This window comes from Myxocyprinus asiaticus, chromosome 43 (assembly GCF_019703515.2).
Source record: "Myxocyprinus asiaticus isolate MX2 ecotype Aquarium Trade chromosome 43, UBuf_Myxa_2, whole genome shotgun sequence".
NCBI classification, from domain to species: domain Eukaryota; kingdom Metazoa; phylum Chordata; class Actinopteri; order Cypriniformes; family Catostomidae; genus Myxocyprinus; species Myxocyprinus asiaticus.
Window position 1 is genome coordinate 28,762,899 of NC_059386.1, and position 18,412 is coordinate 28,781,310.

Below are 18,412 nucleotides of genomic sequence, written 5' to 3' on the forward strand. Positions count from 1 at the left end.
AATATAACACAGTTTTGATTTATTTTGGATTTTGTTTAGTCACAACATAATTCCCATAGTTCTATTTATGTTATTCCATAGTTTTGATGACTTTACTATTATTCTAAAATGTGAAAAAAAAATTATAATAGAGAATGAGTAAGTGTTTCAAAACTTTTGACTGGTAGTGTACCTCTTATTCCCATCCAGACTGCAGACACAAAGCATTAGTCTTTGACCAAGAACAAGTGTTGTTTTCCTGTCCATGGTTGGAGAATTCTCCAGCAGCAAAGACAGTAATCCAGAGATTATACAAACCAGACTGTTGAACACTGCAGGCTTGATGACGAATTTCAACAAGCAGTGCCTTATGTTGTGCACATCATTGTAAAGTTCGGATAGAAATCAGAATCATTGTTACTAATGAAACTCTTCTTGATCCTCTAGTAATTGTTACAAAACAGTCCTCACCTCTAAGGGATTCAAGGGTCATATTGATAAAAGAAAAACAGTCAGATTTCAGCCGAGTTCGAGTCCGGTCTGGTCTCGAGTACTACAACACTGCGACTCACATACCATAAACCACCAGACAACACATGAACTAAGAGAAAGTGATTTCTGTAGATGCTTAGTAGTTGTTTTCCAACATTAATACGTGAAAAGCAAAAAAAAAAAAAAACTTTGTTTCAGATGTTAGAAAAACATGACTAGACCCTTATCAATTCAACATAAGACGCTCATTAGCCCAGGGACGAAACATCTATTGGGTCATCTCAACTCTTTCTGCTTCTTCTGCTTATAGTGGAGAAATATGACAAAGATAATAAAATATACGAGAGCCTACTGAAAGTTATTTGATTTCTGTTACTGGTTTTATCTCATTCTGTGCAGTTGTTTTTGTCACTGTAGTGCTTTGAGATTTAGTTGAGATACAAATTCAGTGAGGGGCTAAATTTAAAAGCTGAAAGGAGTTTTTTTTTTTTTTTTTTTTTAATGCACGGCTGTAATACTTGCATATATTCTGACAGGCCTTTCATATTTATTTTAGGGCTGCTGTCCTCCTGTGAATATGCTGTGATGCCATTGACTTCAATGGGCAATAAGTCTTCCAGAGAATGAAGATCAGAGTATTTGCTAGAACTTCATATTTATTTGTCCTGTCTTGTTTGACATCAGTCTGGATGGTCTGAACCAGTATAAGAAAAGGATGGCCAAACCGTTCTATAGACTGCAGCACTTCTTAAGGCGGGCTCAGTTGCTCCTCCTCTTCTTGGGCGTGGCTTACATCGTGGCAGAAAGTGTGCTACTGCTTCAACGCTCCAGTGTGGTAATGTTTGAAAGAGAAACAGATACTGTCGCACTCCCCTCCCTACAGGCACCAGCTAAAGCCCTGGAGGTACCTGGTGAAAGATGGTTCAACAGGAGGAAGGGTGCCGGAGTAATTCAGGATGTGGAGAACCAACCTCTTGATCCTTCTGGCAGCAGAATGGACCAGAGCCACCTCGTGTCTCGTAACCTGGAGATCAGACATCTGAGACGCCATTGGTTCCACAGTAATGGAGCTGAACAGCAAAGCTACACTGAACGCAATCTATTACATAAGGATGGCAGACATAAAGGTAAGGTTTGATAAAAATAACAGAATTACCACCCTTGCATTTTAGTTTCTTCAAAGATGTGTCTATAAATGTTATTTTCCTTTTCTGAATCATTCTCAACTAGGGACCTATATTGGATGTTTCATAAACAATGAAACGGAGCATGCACTTGGTGGAACCATTCTTTATGACTTCCGTAAAATGACCAGTGCTTTGTGTCAGGACACCTGCTCAGAGAGGTAATGCCTTCAAGAATTCAAAAAAGTACATAGAGTAAATGAAAGAAAATGTTCTTTCAGAATAATGCATTCATTGTTTATACACAGAGGCAGGAGGCAGATTGTGAGTTGGCTGATTTGGCCAGCCTGGTGTCCAGCCAGAGAGTAAGACTAAAAGTCAGAGTGATAAAGTCACCAAAGATATGAATGCTACACTATAAAGACCATCTAACAGAGAGAATAAATAGAATACATACATATATATATATATATATATATATATATATATATATATATATATATATATATATATATATATATATATATATATATATATATATATATATATATAAGTGCACTTTATTTAGACTGGTGTAACACAGATCTAGAGAGACTCTGTCTATCCAAGAAATGCCAACAGGTAATTTTAAGGTGGATTGTATAGAATAAGAAGAAAAAGTTCCAACATGACCAGAAAGATCCACATTTTTTTCTTACTATAAAAACCTTAGAGAAGACTGAAAAGGCTTTCTTTTTGTGAAGTGTCAGATTTTACTGCTGATTTGAAATATGTTCTTTGATCATAATCTTGACCAACCATTTAGGAGATTTCGGACTTTCCCCATTCAATTAGATAGAAGCTGCACTTTCATGACTGGAAATAGCTTTCCGGGAGCGTTCCAAAGATGGCCGCCAGTTGACTGACTTGCCAGAAAGACTTTAATTTCTGCGTCTCATGCACACTTGAACGATATTTTTCCCCCACTGAAAACAGTGTTTCCAAAATGGTCTCCATTATAGCATAGTTTGGAAAACGATGAGGTTAGCAAACTGAAAACAGTTGAAAACTCCTTTTTTCCGTTTCCTAACATCATTGTTTTTCAAAGTATGTGGTACTGGAAGGTGTTTTCGAAAGTCTCCGTTTTTTGATGGAGGAAAATGGTGGAATGAGTGTTGTTCCAATGTGGATGAGCGGCGTAGTGTAGATGTGGAATTAGAATTTGTTGGGGAAATGTGGGGAAGTGTAAAAGCCCAACACTAATGCTGCTCACTGTACACACACACGTTTAGAACAGAAGAGAACAGAAAAGAACAGAACAGAATAGAATAGAATAGAATAGAATAGAATAGAACAAAATAAAATTGCTTGTCTATGTAAATTTCCCCAAAGTGAAGCTGGTTTTCTCTTTGCAGTGGGTTCCGGTATGCTGGGCTGGAATATGGAGCGGAGTGCCATTGTGGTAATCGTGTTTGTGCCCGTCGAGCTCGGAGAGAGGACTGCAATCTGGAGTGCCGGGGACAGAAGGGCTCCCCCTGCGGAGGGGTGGGCCGTCTGTCTGTCTACAGAGTTGAGGATCAGCTTCCAGGACAGAGGAGATGTGAGTCACATTAAAGAATAAATATAACAAGCATGAGAACAGAATGCCTGCAGACCAAGATAAGCACAGTTCTGCTTAAATAGGCCACACACAGATGTCCTTGGAATAGGACATGCCTCAATCATGTGACATGCTTTATATCTGTTAGGAGTAATGGATTAGAGAACTTTGTTTGGAAGTTTTCCATTGGATGCAGGCCAGAACCTTGTGCCAGCCTGGATTCAGAAATATTAGATACAACAGAAAGACTGTGTGAGATTGTGGACTTTATGTAGCATCTGATAAAAAAAGTCGGTATGTCATCTGAGGCTTTGTGCAAGACAACATCTGTTTTCTGCCCAATGTTTCTCAGACAGAACGATCCACTACTACGGCTGTTTCAACAGGCCAAAGAACTCTACTGCTGACTTCCTGATCCAGACCTCTTGGATGAAAAACACGCCTCAACAGTGTATAGAGACCTGCACAGATCAGGTTTAATTCATAAATATTCATTTATTCATTTGGCAGATACTCTTATCTAAAGCAACTTACAGTGCATTAAACATTTTTTGGTATAGACCCTGGGAATTAAACCCATGACCTTGGTGGTGCTAGTGCCATGCTCTACCAGTTGAGCTACAGGAACTTACTTGTTATCCATAAATTTGTTGCAAATTTAAAGCATGCATTGATTTATAGTAGATGAAATCTGGACTTCTGTCTACTCTAGAAGAACATCAGCTGGCTAACAAGACCGCATTACAAATTATATGTTTTTTTTAATTGCACCCTTTTCTGTACCGCTGAACATTGTGTCTGACCTTGTCAGGAGCTGTCTTTGGCTTTATTGAGAGGTCGGGATTGTTTCTGCAGCCACGCCCCCTTTCTTTTCACAATGCAGATGAGTGAGCAGGAACACATGTGTGGGAGGGGCAACCAAACAAACCACACTTCCATTTATGACCTGGACTACTTTTGGGTCTACAGTACTCCTGTGCTGGGTACTGTAAGAGAGTGCATATTTAACCTGTCACATAACTTACTCTTGTTGCTCTTCAAGAATTCATCTTTACCTAGATCTGTTCTTTCAGATGCAAAATGCAAAGAACGCACATTTCTGCCCCAGAAATCCAGGCCCCTTGTAGCCCTCTCCAGCTTTCCAGGGGCAGGAAACACCTGGTTACGTCATTTGATTGAGCTGGCCACTGGATTCTACACTGGCAGTTATTACTTTGATGGTTCTTTATACAACAAAGGTGAGATTCCACAAACACATATCTGTGAGATTTACTGTGATCATGAAGGAGAGTGAAAATGAACACATAAAGAGCACAATATATATATATACACACACACACCGATCAGCCACAACATCAAAACCACCTGCCTACTATTGTGTAGGTCCCCCTTGTGCCCCAAAACAACGCCAACCCGCATCTCAGAATAGCATTCTGAGATGATATTCTTCTCACCACAATTGTACAGAGTGGTTATCCGAGTTACCGTAGACTTTGTCAGTTCGAACCAGTCTGACCATTCTCTATTGACCTCTCTCATCAACAAGGCGATTCCATCTGCAGAACTGTCGCTCACTGGATGTTTTTTGTTTTTGGCATCATTCAGAGTAAATTCTAAAGACTGTTGTGTGTGAAAATCCCAGGAGATCAGCAGTTACAGAAATACTCAAACACGCCCATCTGGCACCAACAACTATCCATGCGATTATCTATTCAGCCAATCGTGTGGCAGCAGTGCAGTGCATAAAATCATGCAGATACGGGTCAGGAGCTTCAGTTAATGTTCACATTAACCATCAGAATGGGGAAAACATTTTATTTCAGTGATTTGGACTGTGGCATTATTGTTGGTGCCAGATGGGTTGGCGCAGTTTTGGCAGGATGAGGGGGACCTACACAATATTAGGCAGGTGGTTCTAATATTGTTGCTGATCGGCGTATATATATATATATATATATATATATATATTAGGGCTGTCAATAAAAATTTTTATCAAATTAATTACATGGTATGCAGATTAATCGAATTAATCGCATACATAATTATTTGTTGAGGAAGCCCCTCAAATAATAATAATTCAATATATAATGATTAAATAACTGTAAATAGTTATATTTAAATTACAAATAAAATATATATTATAAAAAAGCATTACATTATTTTGGCACACAAATAAACCATTAAAAAAAAGACAATACAAAAAGTGGCTTTAGATTCCAATATATTGTTTTTTTCCATATTATTGAACATAAGCCTATCATTGGCCTACAGTTCATAGCGATCCATTTTGCAACGGAATTCATCAATCAGTCCAAGATTTATTATAAGGGCTTGTTTAAGGATGCGTCAATGCACACCTGCAACAGACGGATGCTTTTGGAGCATCTCAGTTGTGTCAACCATTTTAAGGTTGCTGTGTCAAGTTAAACGAAGTTTAAAACTTAGGAAAACTTGAGATCCCTGCATTCGGATTTGCGCTCCATCAATGTGTTTGAATGCAAGAACGTGTTCTCATCTTGTGTTGTCTGCTCTCTGTAAGTGTGGTTTGTTCTCTGTCTGTATAAGCTGCGTGTTGCCTATACAGCGAGTTTAGTTTCGCTTACTGCCCGCTGGAGAAAATAGGTGGCACTACAAGCTTGATATAAGGAATTTAAGGAATATTCCATATATATATATATATATATATATATATATATATATATATCTCAGAGATCTCAGTTGTCTCCCCAAAACTGAAATGAGATCAAATGCTGAGCAAATGGAGACCTTTGCATTATTGATTTTGCTCAATTAGAAAAAAATTTAGAAAAAAAAATAAAAGTAGTCTCAAATATATTTCCTCTTAAGTTTTAAAAGAAATGTGCTAGAAGGGATCAACAATGTGACAATGTGACACACATTGACACAACATAACACAAGCTGCCATGAAGAGTTATAGCTTCCAATGTGAACTCAAACATTTCTTCTAAAAATTCTTATGCAATCAAATTATCTGAGCTATGCTACCCTCAATATTTAGTTGATACTGAAATTAAACGTAATCAAGAACTTCATTAATTAAATATCCTAAGCTGTGAAAAAGTAACCTCTGTGAAAAAAGGTTTGCTCTCGATTAGGGATGTGCAAAACTACCAATTTTCGTAATCGATTAGTTGGTCAGTTGTTTAAACAATTAGTCTGTGTTAAGGATAATACAGTATTATTAGGCTCTATTATTATTATGTTCACGTGACCCCCGTCAGACGCCTTTTAGAGGTTTATACGAATGCTAAGTGCATCTTGTCAACATGGTGAGTGACGGATATTGAACAAATGAATAGACTAAATAATTATAACATCTTATTGCACAAAACTATCAAAGTAAGAAAAGTAAGAAATTAGAAAAGCTCCAATACAGAGTGGCACTAAATTTCTTATACACATCCTGAATGACGTGCGACAATGTAACCGGAGTGCTTAAGGGCTATCCTCGCTGCACATTCAAAATCGCAGAACTACAAAATACTATTGTGGGTATCTCGTTCACGACATCAAGCAGTTAAAACTTTTTTTAATGCAACTCTTTATATAAGCAGTGTCAGGCAGAATCAGCAAAAGACTTTAATCTCTCCACATCACCTCACAAATAAATTACTCACAGCAGAGGATTTCATGTCTGATCGTTTTGAAATGTATTGTTGATGCAGCGATTTGTTGTAACAACAGCGAATAAAAAAACTAAACCTAAAGCATTAAAGAATTGAAACTAGCACAACAAGCTATCATAATGCAAAAACGTTCCATCTCTCAATTAATTTGAGAATTGCATCTCCCATTTAAACCACCACAACTAAAAATATTAATGTTAGTAGTCGACCTCACTATTCGACAACTCAGTTGTTAGACGACTAGTCAATTAGTCGACCACCCTGGCACATCCCTACTTACAGTAAAGGGGGTGGAGCTTTGATGCACAAGTATGTGTGTGTGTGTGTGTGTGTGTGTGTGTGTGTGTGTGTGTGTGTGTGTGTGTGTGTTTTCACCCTTCTGAAGGTTTTAAAGGAGAGAAGGATTACTGGCAGAGTGGGAGAGTCATCTGTGTCAAGACTCACGAGAGCGGCCAGCGAGAGATTGAAATGTTCAACTCTGCCATTCTGCTAATGCGAAATCCTTATCGCTCTCTGATGGCAGAGTTCAACCGCAAGTGTGCCGGACACCTGGGCTACGCGTCAGACATTCACTGGAAAAGCAAAGGTACCAATAATGATAGAAACAGAATTTATTGCAGCCAGCATTCATGCATTTTATTTGTGCTGTTGTATTGATTGTTGAACTGTGTGCACATCTTTACATTTTGCATCACGTCACACTCGCTGTTCATAGCATCATGCACCATTAGAGTTGTTTTTAAGACGCTGTGTCGAAACCTCTGAGTTTTGTTCCATTCCATTCTAGCAGTTTTTGAATGCAAGAATGCAACCTGTATGTACACCCCTTAAATGTGGTGATTAGCCAGATGGGATCCAGAGGTTTCGACAGACTTCTCAACATGTCTTAAAAACACAACTCTCATGGCACAAAATGGTAAAAACATTCAGCATTCATAAATCTCTTTAATAATTGAATAGCACTAACTTGAAATTAGAGGGGGGTTTTAAAAATATCTGTTTAAGGGATAGTTCACCCCAAAACGAGTCATAATTTACTCAGCTTCATGTTGTTCCAAATGTCTTTTTTCTGCAGAACACAAATGGTGGATTTTTTTAGGATGTCCCTCTTGGTGATTCCAATACAATGACAGTTGAGAGTGACTCACTTTAAAGCTTTCAAAGAATGGACGCAACACATGCGTCATATTCCAAGTCTTCTGAAGACATTCAGTTGGTAGCTTAACTTTTATTAAACCCAGAATATTCCTTTAAAGAGAGATCTGAAAACCCATCTTTACCAGCAAGTCTTTCTACAGTCTTAGATTGCCTTGAGATTGCTTTGCAATTAAAAGCGCTTTATAAATTGAAATTATTATTACATTTTGACTTGATTTATTTTTTTACCATATCATAAGTGCATATGATACAGTGAAAATACGAGCTGAAATGTAATAATAAGGCATGTCTTCAGAAGACTTGGAATATGACACACGAGCCACACTGATTTTGTGACACTTTTGAGACCTTTTTTAGTTTAAAGTGAGTCACTATCAGCTGCCATTGTATTGAAACAGGCGAACGGGACATCCTTCAATATCTGTTTTTGTATTCTACAGAAGAAAGACATGTGTGTTTGGAACAACATGAGGGTGAGTAAATATACACATCATTTTAATTTTTGGTTCACCCTTTAAGTAAACACTTTACTGATAATCAGAGATTTCTCACATTTCCATATGATTGAAATTGTTTTAAGCATGTAAAAGATTCTTTGGGTTTAGTTCTAAGCACAGTACCATCTCATTCACAGAATGGTCTGAGTTTGTGGACAGTTATTCATCCTGGTGGGTGTCTCATGCTCTGACCTGGCTGCGATTTGCCCATCGCCTGCTTGTGATACACTTTGAGAATCTTCAGAAAGATTTTCTCCCTCAGTTAAAGACTATTACCACTTTTCTGAACATCAGCATTCCAGATGAAAGACTTCTATGTTTGGAAAGCAACAGAGATGGACATTTTAAACGCTCTGGATCTCATAGTCTGACCTTTGATCCCTTCACCCCTGAGATGAGAGCTTGTATAGATAAACATATCCGCACAGTAGATGAAGCCCTCAGACACAGAAATCTCAGCGGCCTACCACAGGAGTACATGCCCAGATGAGACTACATGATACATACTACTGCCCTCTACTGGAGGGGAGGAAACTGAACCACAAAGTGCCTGGATACAAACATGACCGACAGTTCGCAAAGCCTTTGGAATGTTTTTGTTTGTCTACCATTTGCTTGTGATTTAGTTTGTGGTTGTGCTGTCTGCAGTTTGATGTCTTACTGGCATAATTTTAAGTAATAATTTTAATTAATGATAATCTTAACCTTAAGGTAGATTGTAAAATACTGAGGCAGGTTGGTTTCATTTTGTTCATGTATTCATTTGTAAATAACATTTTATCACCTGTGTTTCTGATTAGATTTGGAATTTCAGGGTCAAAGCATCTTCAGCTGGGCACAGTTGTATTCATCCCACAGAGATGTGTAACGGGGGCCAGCTGATAGATAGCTGTGCAATGTGTATAAACCTCACTCTCCTGACCTCAATATGTGCACTAGCGACTGACGCTAGAGGCTGTAGCCTTTAGCCTCCTTTTTAGCGCACCCGCCTCCCATGCCACAGAAACACTGGGTCGAGTCCCGTACGGAGCGGGTAGAACAGAAGAGTTACAATGGTGCCGTGACCCGGATGGGAGTGAGGTTTAGGGGGGTGAGCGTGATGGTGGCCAGCTGATAGATAGCTATGCAATGTGTATAAACCTCACTCTCCTGACCTCAAGAGGTGCACTAGCGACTGACGCTAGAGGCTGTAGCCTTTAGCCTCCTTTTTAGCGCACCCGCCTCCCATGCCACAGAAACGCTGGTTCGAGTCCCGTACGGAGCAGGTAGAACAGGAGAGTTACAATGGTGCCATGACCCGGATGGGAGTGAGGTTTAGGAGGTGGAGCGTGCTGGTGGCCAGCTGATAGATAGCTGTGCAATGTGTATAAACCTCACTCTCCTGACCTCAAGATGTGCACTAGCGACTGACGCTAGAGGCTGTAGCCTTTAGCTTCCTTGTTAGCGCACCCGCCTCCCATGCCACAGCAACGCTGGTTCGAGTCCCGTACAGAGAGGGTAGAACAGGAGAGTTACAATGGTGCCGTGACCCAGATGGGACTGAGGTTTAGGGGGGTGAGTGTGACAGTGGCCAGCTGATAGATAGCTGTGCAATGTGTATAAACCTCACTCTCCTGACCTCAAGAGGTGCACTAGAGGCTGTAGCCTTTAGCCTCCTTGTTAGCGCACCCGCTAACAATATGAATGTTCAAATCACACAAGTTTAAAGAACCTCAGATAGAAAAGCCCTTTGAAATGGCAACAACTGCACCTACTAATTACAAAATTGCAGTTATAAAAGGAGAAAATAATCTCAGTGTTTGACAAGATAAATATGACTGCATGTACCAAAGGCTGTGGAGCATTGGAAACCCGAAGTTCCTTTTTTACCATAAAAGGCACCATTGAGAAAGGCAATTAAAGACATAGTTAAATATAGTTAAATTAAAAATTCTGTCATCATTTACTGACACTTATGTCTTCCAAACCCGTTTTACTTTATTTCTTGGACCACAAAGGGAAATGTTAGGCAGAATGATTGCCTTTCACTATTTACTTTCATTGTATGAAAAAAAAACAAAAAAAAAAACGATGTAATTAATGTGAAAAGTAAGGCTAAAACCCTTTTGTGTTCCTCGGAGGATAGAAAGTCATACAGGTTTGGAACAACATGAGGGTGAGTAAATGATGACAGAATTTACATTTTTGGTGAATTATTGCTTTAATCTTATTTTTAAAATTATAAGACGGGAAAATCGAATGCTTCATTTTGCTGGCAATCTTCAAATAGTAGCATGCTCACGCTGTGATGTTTTGGAGATTTTGCATTAACTGGTACATACAGTAAGTCCTTTCAATTTGAGTGCTTTTAAAAATTAGATTTGTGTTTAATGTCAGTGATTGCAGCCTCAAAGATGAAAGATGCAGAAAAACACTGACAGCAGAATTACTCTGTGAGATTGGACTGTGATGTGCAGAACTGTCACTCACTGTAATTCATGCAGTTTTAAAAAATGGCAGGTCATCTACATGATTCAAATCTTGATTTAAGGTAATCACTGATGGTGGCTAGAGAAAGTAGAATTTTTTAATTTGCTCAGTGATTACAACAGCTGAGAAAGTTCAACAAATGGAATGGATGGTCCAACAGAAATCACATTTTGCCTTCTAGCACAAAATCAAACTGAAAAACTTCAATGAAAAGGGACATTACATGGTCAAAATGAAACTGAAGTTGATTGGACTGAATTACTGTCTCTCTGGTTTCCATTAGTGGCTGATCCAAATATCCATGTTCCAAATATCTTTCTTTTTTTCTGCAGAACGCAAAAGGAGGAATTTTTTTAGATGTCCGTCTTGCTGATTTCATTACAACAGCAAATTAGAGTGAATCACTTTAAAGCTTTCAAAGAATGCATGCGTCTCATGCGTCATATTCCAAGTCTTCGGAAGACATACAGTAGGTTCTGGATGACGGACCAAAACATTGTATCTATGTACTTTTTATGATAGCAGATTAAAATTGCTTGCATCAAAATGTTAAACTGATACAGCAGTTCACCCAAAATGGGAAAAAGATGCAATGAAGGTGAATGGTGACTGGGGCTAACATTCTGCCCAATATCACCTTTTGTGTTCCACAGAAGAAAGTCATGGGTTTGGAACAACATGTGGGTGAGTAAATGATAACAGGATTTTCATTTTGAGGTGAACTATTCCTTTCAATTTGAATTGAAGTAGCTGTTGCATTAAAATATGCCTAAATGTTACCTAGCTCTCTTCTGCAAGGTGCATGTATGAATCTGAGACACTGTCATAAATAACTATGGCACACTACTGCTCTGTTTGCTCTTTGCCAAACACATTCATGACACACTAACATGCCAAGCAGTCCGTCCATCTGTGAAATATTGCATGATGGTTAGCTTGCTGGAACAATCCATCAACATGTGACACAATTCAATGATTTCACAAAGGCCTGCTGTAATTTACCTCCTGCAGAGCACCAGAGCGGTCCAGCATTAGAGGAACAGATCTGTGATGCTCGAGGAAGCATCCAATTACATGTTTAAAACAGAAAATCTCTGGAAATGTGTGCAAAACTGTCAGGCTGCCCATGATAGATTATTTCTTTTGAATGGTTTATTTATGAGTGATATGACCATAAAACATAAAATCAGACATACGGCTAACAACAACATTTATAGACCTTTTAAAATATTATATTTCGTCATCAAATATTTACAAAAACAAAACAAGATTTCATCATGAGTTGGATTTTTCTGGCTCATGGGACACTCAAGTCATGTTCTAAAACAGTGTTTCTCAATCAAGGGTCTTTGAGCCAGTGTGAACACATCAAACGGTAAGAGGTTTTTAGGCCTTTACAGAAGACAAACAAAGTGGTTTACTACAGCGGGGAAACACCTCCATAAATAACGATGGATTCTGTTTGCGTTTGTTAGGTCCAGTCGAGCGAGTAAATATATTTCAGAGAACAGATCAGATATTATTAGAGGAAAGTCCAGCGGGACGGGCAGCAGCCTCTGAAACTGTATATAAGGTGAGCTGTGAGATTTGTCCTATCCATATTAATGAATACAAATTAATTTATTTCCAAATAAATAATTGCCATGACGATTTAATGCTGTAAACCTTAATATGACTGTAAAAATGATTTAAACAATTTTACAGCTCAAATAATACACAAGATTTAACAGAAGTTAATATAATTATAAATTATAATTATACAATTATAAGCCTCAAATTTCTGCCTTTCAACACTCCAAAAATTAGCCACATTCACTTTCTTTGTAAGTACCTCACTGTAACCTTGAATTTTGCCTTTTTTTAAAGGAGGGACGAGTCGAAATACTTTTTTGTGGTAATCAACATTATGCCACAAATGCTGTCGATTGAGATCAACTTGTATAGAACTCAGAATATTCTTTTAAGGCTTTGTACAGTAAATGACCACCAAACAACCACCCACAACACCCTAGAAAACCACCTATCAAATAATAATTCAATCATTTCATTCAGAGAAAGAAAGATGCAGCTCAGATAGCTGTTTTTGAATCCACTAAGGTCATCTGCAAGGAACAAAGGTGACAAACTCATCTCAGAGCAATCAATAATGACTGATAAAAGTCATTATTGACCTTCAGTATGTGACTTTTAACTGCCACTGAGAGAGAGAGAGAGAGAGAGAGAGAGAGAGAGAGAGAGAATGCATTATTTATTTTGCTCGAGTCACCCTGACAGTAGTAATTTTACAACAAGAGAGGAACCATCAATATTGTTTCTTTTTATCATGTCCTCTGTAGAATGTTATTGATGTCTGAAATATTGGCAGAAGAAACACTGGACTGGAAATTACTGTTATGGTTCTCTAAGTCCTAAGGATTATTAGGCTGATAGGTTTCCCTTGAGCTCTCTGCTGAAATATATGTGACTTGTTTCTAGATGTCCCTTTTCAAGCTTACAAACTCCTCACCTGAGACCGTTACACCCTAGCTGATCTACAGAGCATCTCAAATCTCAGACATAAGCATTACATCCACTAAAACCGCAATATGACTGTACATAAACCTCAAGAAAATACACTCAGCATCCAGGCATTTGTTGCCACATTCTGAGGACTGAAATTATGCAACAGAAAAAATTTATCCATCCATCCATCCATCCATCCATTCATCCAACAAAACTGTCTTGCTGTCTACTGCCTACATAGGAACCTATCTTCTTGGGCAATATCCTAACTGCCATTGAGCCTCTCAGGTGACTGATTTGAAAGGTTCCATAGGTAGAAACTCTGTGTTACACAAAAAGTGTTCTTCACATGATGCATGCAGGAGACTCGACTTATAATTTTCTTTCAATAGAGATTAAATGTTAGCATGTAGCTAAGATATGGTAATAAGTATAAAACTACATTGCACACACAATAATTGGGTAAAATAATACATTTTAATTAGATTTGTATTGTTTATTTTCAGTACTGAATTAAATGTAGGTATATTTAATCACAACCTGGTCTCAAAGAATCATATCACTATACTTAACTTGTATTGCAGCACTTTCCAGGTGAAATGAACACAACAACAATGACCTTTATTACTTGACATAAATCACATGTAAAATGGCACATTATCAGTTCATAAACCTTCTCACCCCATACAAAATGATATCACATTACATCTAAACACTTTTACTATAGCACATGATTTGGAAGGCGATATATTTTAACGTTTGCATTATATAACCAACTACTTTAACAAGCTATTTTGAGCAAATTGTTTGATAGCTCAACTGATAGAGAGTTGCACTTGCGATGCAAGATGCCAGAAGAGCACACAAACTTACACGTGAGCCAAAAGTTTATAGGAATAGTTTACCCAGAAATTCTCTCATCATTTATCACCCTCATGCCATCCCAGATGTGTATGATTTTCTTTCCTCTGTTGAACACAAATTAAGGTTTTTTTGAAGAATATCTCAGATCTGTAGGTCCATACAATGCAAGTGAATGGGTGCCAAAATGTTTAAGCTCCAAAAATCACATAAGTCAGCATAAAAGTAATCCATTAGACTCCAATGGTTAAATCAATGTCTTCAAAAGCGATATGATAGGTATGGGTGAGAAACAGATCTATATTCAAGTCCTTTTTTATTCTAAATTCTCCTCCCTGCTCAGTCAGTCTCCACTTTAACATTCACTTTCACATTCTTCTTCTTGTGTTTTTGGTGATTCACATTCTTCAAGCATATCTCCACCTACTGGGCAGGGAGAAGAATTTCTAGCAAAAAAGGACTTAAATATTGATCTGTTTCTCACCCAGACCTATAATATCACTTCTTTTTATTTATTTATTTTTTTATCCCCTTTTCTTCCAATTTGGAATGCCCAATTCCTACTACTTAGTACATCCTTGAGATGGCGCGGTTACTGGTTAGCCTCCACTTCTGTGACTGTCAATTCATGCATCTTATCACGTGGCTCGTTGTGCATGACACTGTGGAGACTCCGCATGTGGAGGCTTATGCTACTCTCCGTGATCCACGCACAACTTACACCAGGTGAGTGGAGTGGTGGTGGTGTAGTGGGCTAAAGCACATAACTGGTAAAAGGTAAAAGGTTGCTGGTTCAATCCCCACAGCCATCACCATTGTGTCCTTGAGCAAGGCACTTAACTCCAGGTTGCTCCAGGGGGATTGTCCCTGTAATAAGTGCACTGTAAGTCACTTTGGATAAAAGCATCTGCCAAATGCATAAATGTAAATGAATCTACCCTCCCTAGCAACTGGGCCAATTTGGTTGCTTAGGAGACCTGGATGGAGTCATATAATATCACTTCTGAAGATATGGATTAAAACACTGGAGTTGTATGAATTACTTTTATGATGCCTTTATGTGCTTTTTGGAGTGTCAACATTTTGGCACCCATTCACTTGCATTGTATGGACCTACAGAGCTGAAATATTCTTCTAAAAATCATAACTTGTGTTCTGCAGAAGAAAGAAATTCATACACATTAGAGGACGACTGATAGTGGATTTTGCCGATACCAATAACTAAGGTGGTTTAGGCGATTAATCAGTCGATAGTTTTCAAAATCAATTTATAGAATGTAAAAAAAACAAAAAAAACGTAGACTTTCCATACTATGACGGGCACAGACAGAGGCTACAAGAGTCCAAAATTATCAAATTCCAGATTCAGTCTATTGTGCAAACAAATCCCAATAATAGCCAGGAAAAATGAAGGACTTTTAAGCCCAAAATACACTTACATATTTCGCGACTCTTATTTTAAAATGACGGAGAATTGGCTTAGTTAGAATGCTCTATATTTAAGTTTTTACCCAATTAAGCTTTTACAGCCTATATTCACTAGACTGAGGATTTTATGCCACACCAGGCAGGGGCGGACTGGGAAGAGAAATCGGCCCTGGATTTTACATAGAAACCAGCCTAAATGTTGTTGTGTGGGGGGGTTGGTGGTTTGACGTTTCAGCTTATCGCCGCCAGTTCAGCCCAGTTCGGCCCCGTTTTGCAGCCGGCTCACCGGGAAAAGACCCAGTCCTCCCTATGGCCAGTCCGCCCTTGTCACCAGGTGAGGTTTTTTATTATTATTCACAATTATTCGCATTTTTCTTTGCATGCTCTCGCTTCAGTTTAGAACGTTGTTGATTTATCTATCAAAATAACAAAATATGCATTGAATTGAGGATAAAAATATGGATGAATATCATCAATGATGAAAGATTTAGATATAACAAATCCCCACAAGCTGTCAGTGATTATTTTTATTTTACTTCTAGAGGCTGCTGTTATATTATAGGAATAAAAAAAAAAAACTAGCAGCAACTAGCAGCATAGATTTTTGCAGATAACTGATAGTTCCAAAAAGCAACTATCGGCACTGATTAATTGGTAAAACCGATACAATGGTCTACCTCAAATACACATATGGGATGGCATGGTAAATGATGTGAGAATTTTCATCTTTGCGTGAACTATCCCTTTAATAGAAGCACTATAAAATGACGTGGTTGCATCTGCTATTGTGTTTTCATCTCACATTCGCGTTTTATGCCACTATTGGTTATGTTGAGGTTAAAGGTATGATTTACAGTATGATGTCTTAAAATACTTTCTAGGTAGACAGCTCACTAGGTTTTGGAACACAGCTTATTGTATGTCTATACAAATGTCTTGTACAAAGAATCTTCAGGTGAAGGTATCTGTGGAGGATACATTTTCCAAGATGATGAATTTTCCTCTCTTCCATCACAAGGGAATATTTGGGGACACATGAAAAAATAAGTAATCTATAAACCAGCTCAAGAATAAAGCAATTTATCCAACTGTCTATTTTAAAAGAATCAATGGTTTCTTAGCATCTTAGTCATGGCTAAAGGCCCACATCCAAGCGTTTTCCTCCACCAAAAACTAACACTCTCCATAACTGCATACTTTGGAATACGATGATGTTAGGAAACTGAAAATGGAAATTTAAAAAGTAAAAGGATTAGTATGAACAGGAAAAAAAAAAAGAGTTTTGCAGGCAACATCGACACTAATCCATTTTTGTCTGAAATGTCTTTCTAACGTAATGGAAAACAATTTCAAAATGCTCTGTTTTTGGTGGATAAAATTGCCATTCTATAGTGGATGAGAGGCATATAAATGTTGCTAAATTAATGCGTTTTCAAATAAAACAAATAAAAAGTGTGATGTGACTGTAGTCTGATGCCAAAGGAGAACCTTTTGCAGTTCAACAAAGTTATTTTTATTCATCTAGTTCTTTAGGTACGGAAGCCCTGAACTACACTGAGAAAACATTTTTCATTAGGAGAAAAAAATTTATTTTAGGTGTCTTAGTGCCTTCCTCAGTCTATGTCTATGAGAGAAATATTTTTTTAGACAGAATTAAAAAAATTTAGAGACAAAAAATAAAATAAATCTACAAATACAAATAATAATAATAATAATAATAATAATAATAATAATTGAGAGAGTGAAAAAAATTTCGACAGAAAGAAAATGTTTAGAGAGAGAATAAAATTTGATAGAAAAAAAAATTTGACAAAAAAAAATAAATACATTTTATGACAGGTTAAGGAGAGCACTAAGACACCTAAAAAATTCACCTAGAATTTTTTTTTTTTTGACAGTGCAGATAAGGGCTTATGTATTTAGGAAACCATGTACTTGTTTTTAAATAAACCTAGAAACCAAAATGAAAATCCATTGAACGTATAATCAGTAGGGTTACTTTTGAAATGTATTCCACTACAGATTACAGAATACATGCTGTAAAATGTAATTTGTAATGTATTCTGTTAGATTACTCAAGGTAAGTAACGTATTCTAAATACTTTGGATTACTTCTTCAGCACTGGTAGATTTTTTTCACTTGTTTTGACTATAAAAACTCTGCCAGTACAGTAAAACAAAATACACATGTTAAAAATACATTCTCTGAAAAACATAAATATCTTATGCAGTGTTGTTTCTAAAACAAGATTAATCAAATTGATCTTGTTTTAAGGATTTTTAGATATTTTTACAAGAAAACAATACAAAAATTAATAAGAATAAGATAAGATTTTTGCCCTAATATCAAAGGTCTTACTAGAAAAGAGAAATTATGATCTAACGTGAATTTTCTTGATAAAAAAATATGATCGTGCCTGTTAACGTGTATGTAAAATGGCTAGAAATAGCATTTTAGCTTAGCATAAAGCTGACAATTTACACAAGGTTTATTTCTATTTATTCTGTTCAAACTTACTTCAAATTTACTTCTCTGTCTGCTCGTATGAATGTAACACATCATAAGAAAGTGTTTCACCGCTGTTCAAATGCACTTTGGATCACATCATTTATATGTATAAATGTTTTCCATCTGAAAGGACTAAATATTAAATGAAACAAATGACAATAAAATGC

General features: G+C 37.4%; 1 protein-coding gene across 1 annotated transcript; it reads left to right on the forward strand.

Moving 5' to 3' along the window:
* Positions 1–1,183: 1,183 nt before the first annotated feature.
* LOC127434040 (WSC domain-containing protein 1-like) lies at positions 1,184–9,201 on the forward strand. The gene is made up of 8 exons (XM_051686477.1): positions 1,184–1,598; positions 1,702–1,816; positions 2,990–3,174; positions 3,527–3,648; positions 3,986–4,157; positions 4,248–4,412; positions 7,207–7,407; positions 8,614–9,201. Exons 1-8 carry the CDS (start codon positions 1,187–1,189, stop codon positions 8,964–8,966), a joined length of 1,725 nt encoding a protein of 574 aa, XP_051542437.1. The 5' UTR covers positions 1,184–1,186; the 3' UTR covers positions 8,967–9,201.
* The last annotated feature ends 9,211 nt before the right edge of the window (positions 9,202–18,412 follow it).

Coding starts and splice junctions, on each gene's coding strand:
- LOC127434040 (XM_051686477.1), top strand. CDS start 1,187: ATGGCCAAACCGTTCTATAGACTGCAGCACTTCTTAAGGCGGGCTCAG. Junction 3,175..3,526: donor GCTTCCAGGACAGAGGAGAT/GTGAGTCACATT, acceptor AATGTTTCTCAG/ACAGAACGATCCACTACTAC. Junction 3,649..3,985: donor TAGAGACCTGCACAGATCAG/GTTTAATTCATA, acceptor TGACCTTGTCAG/GAGCTGTCTTTGGCTTTATT.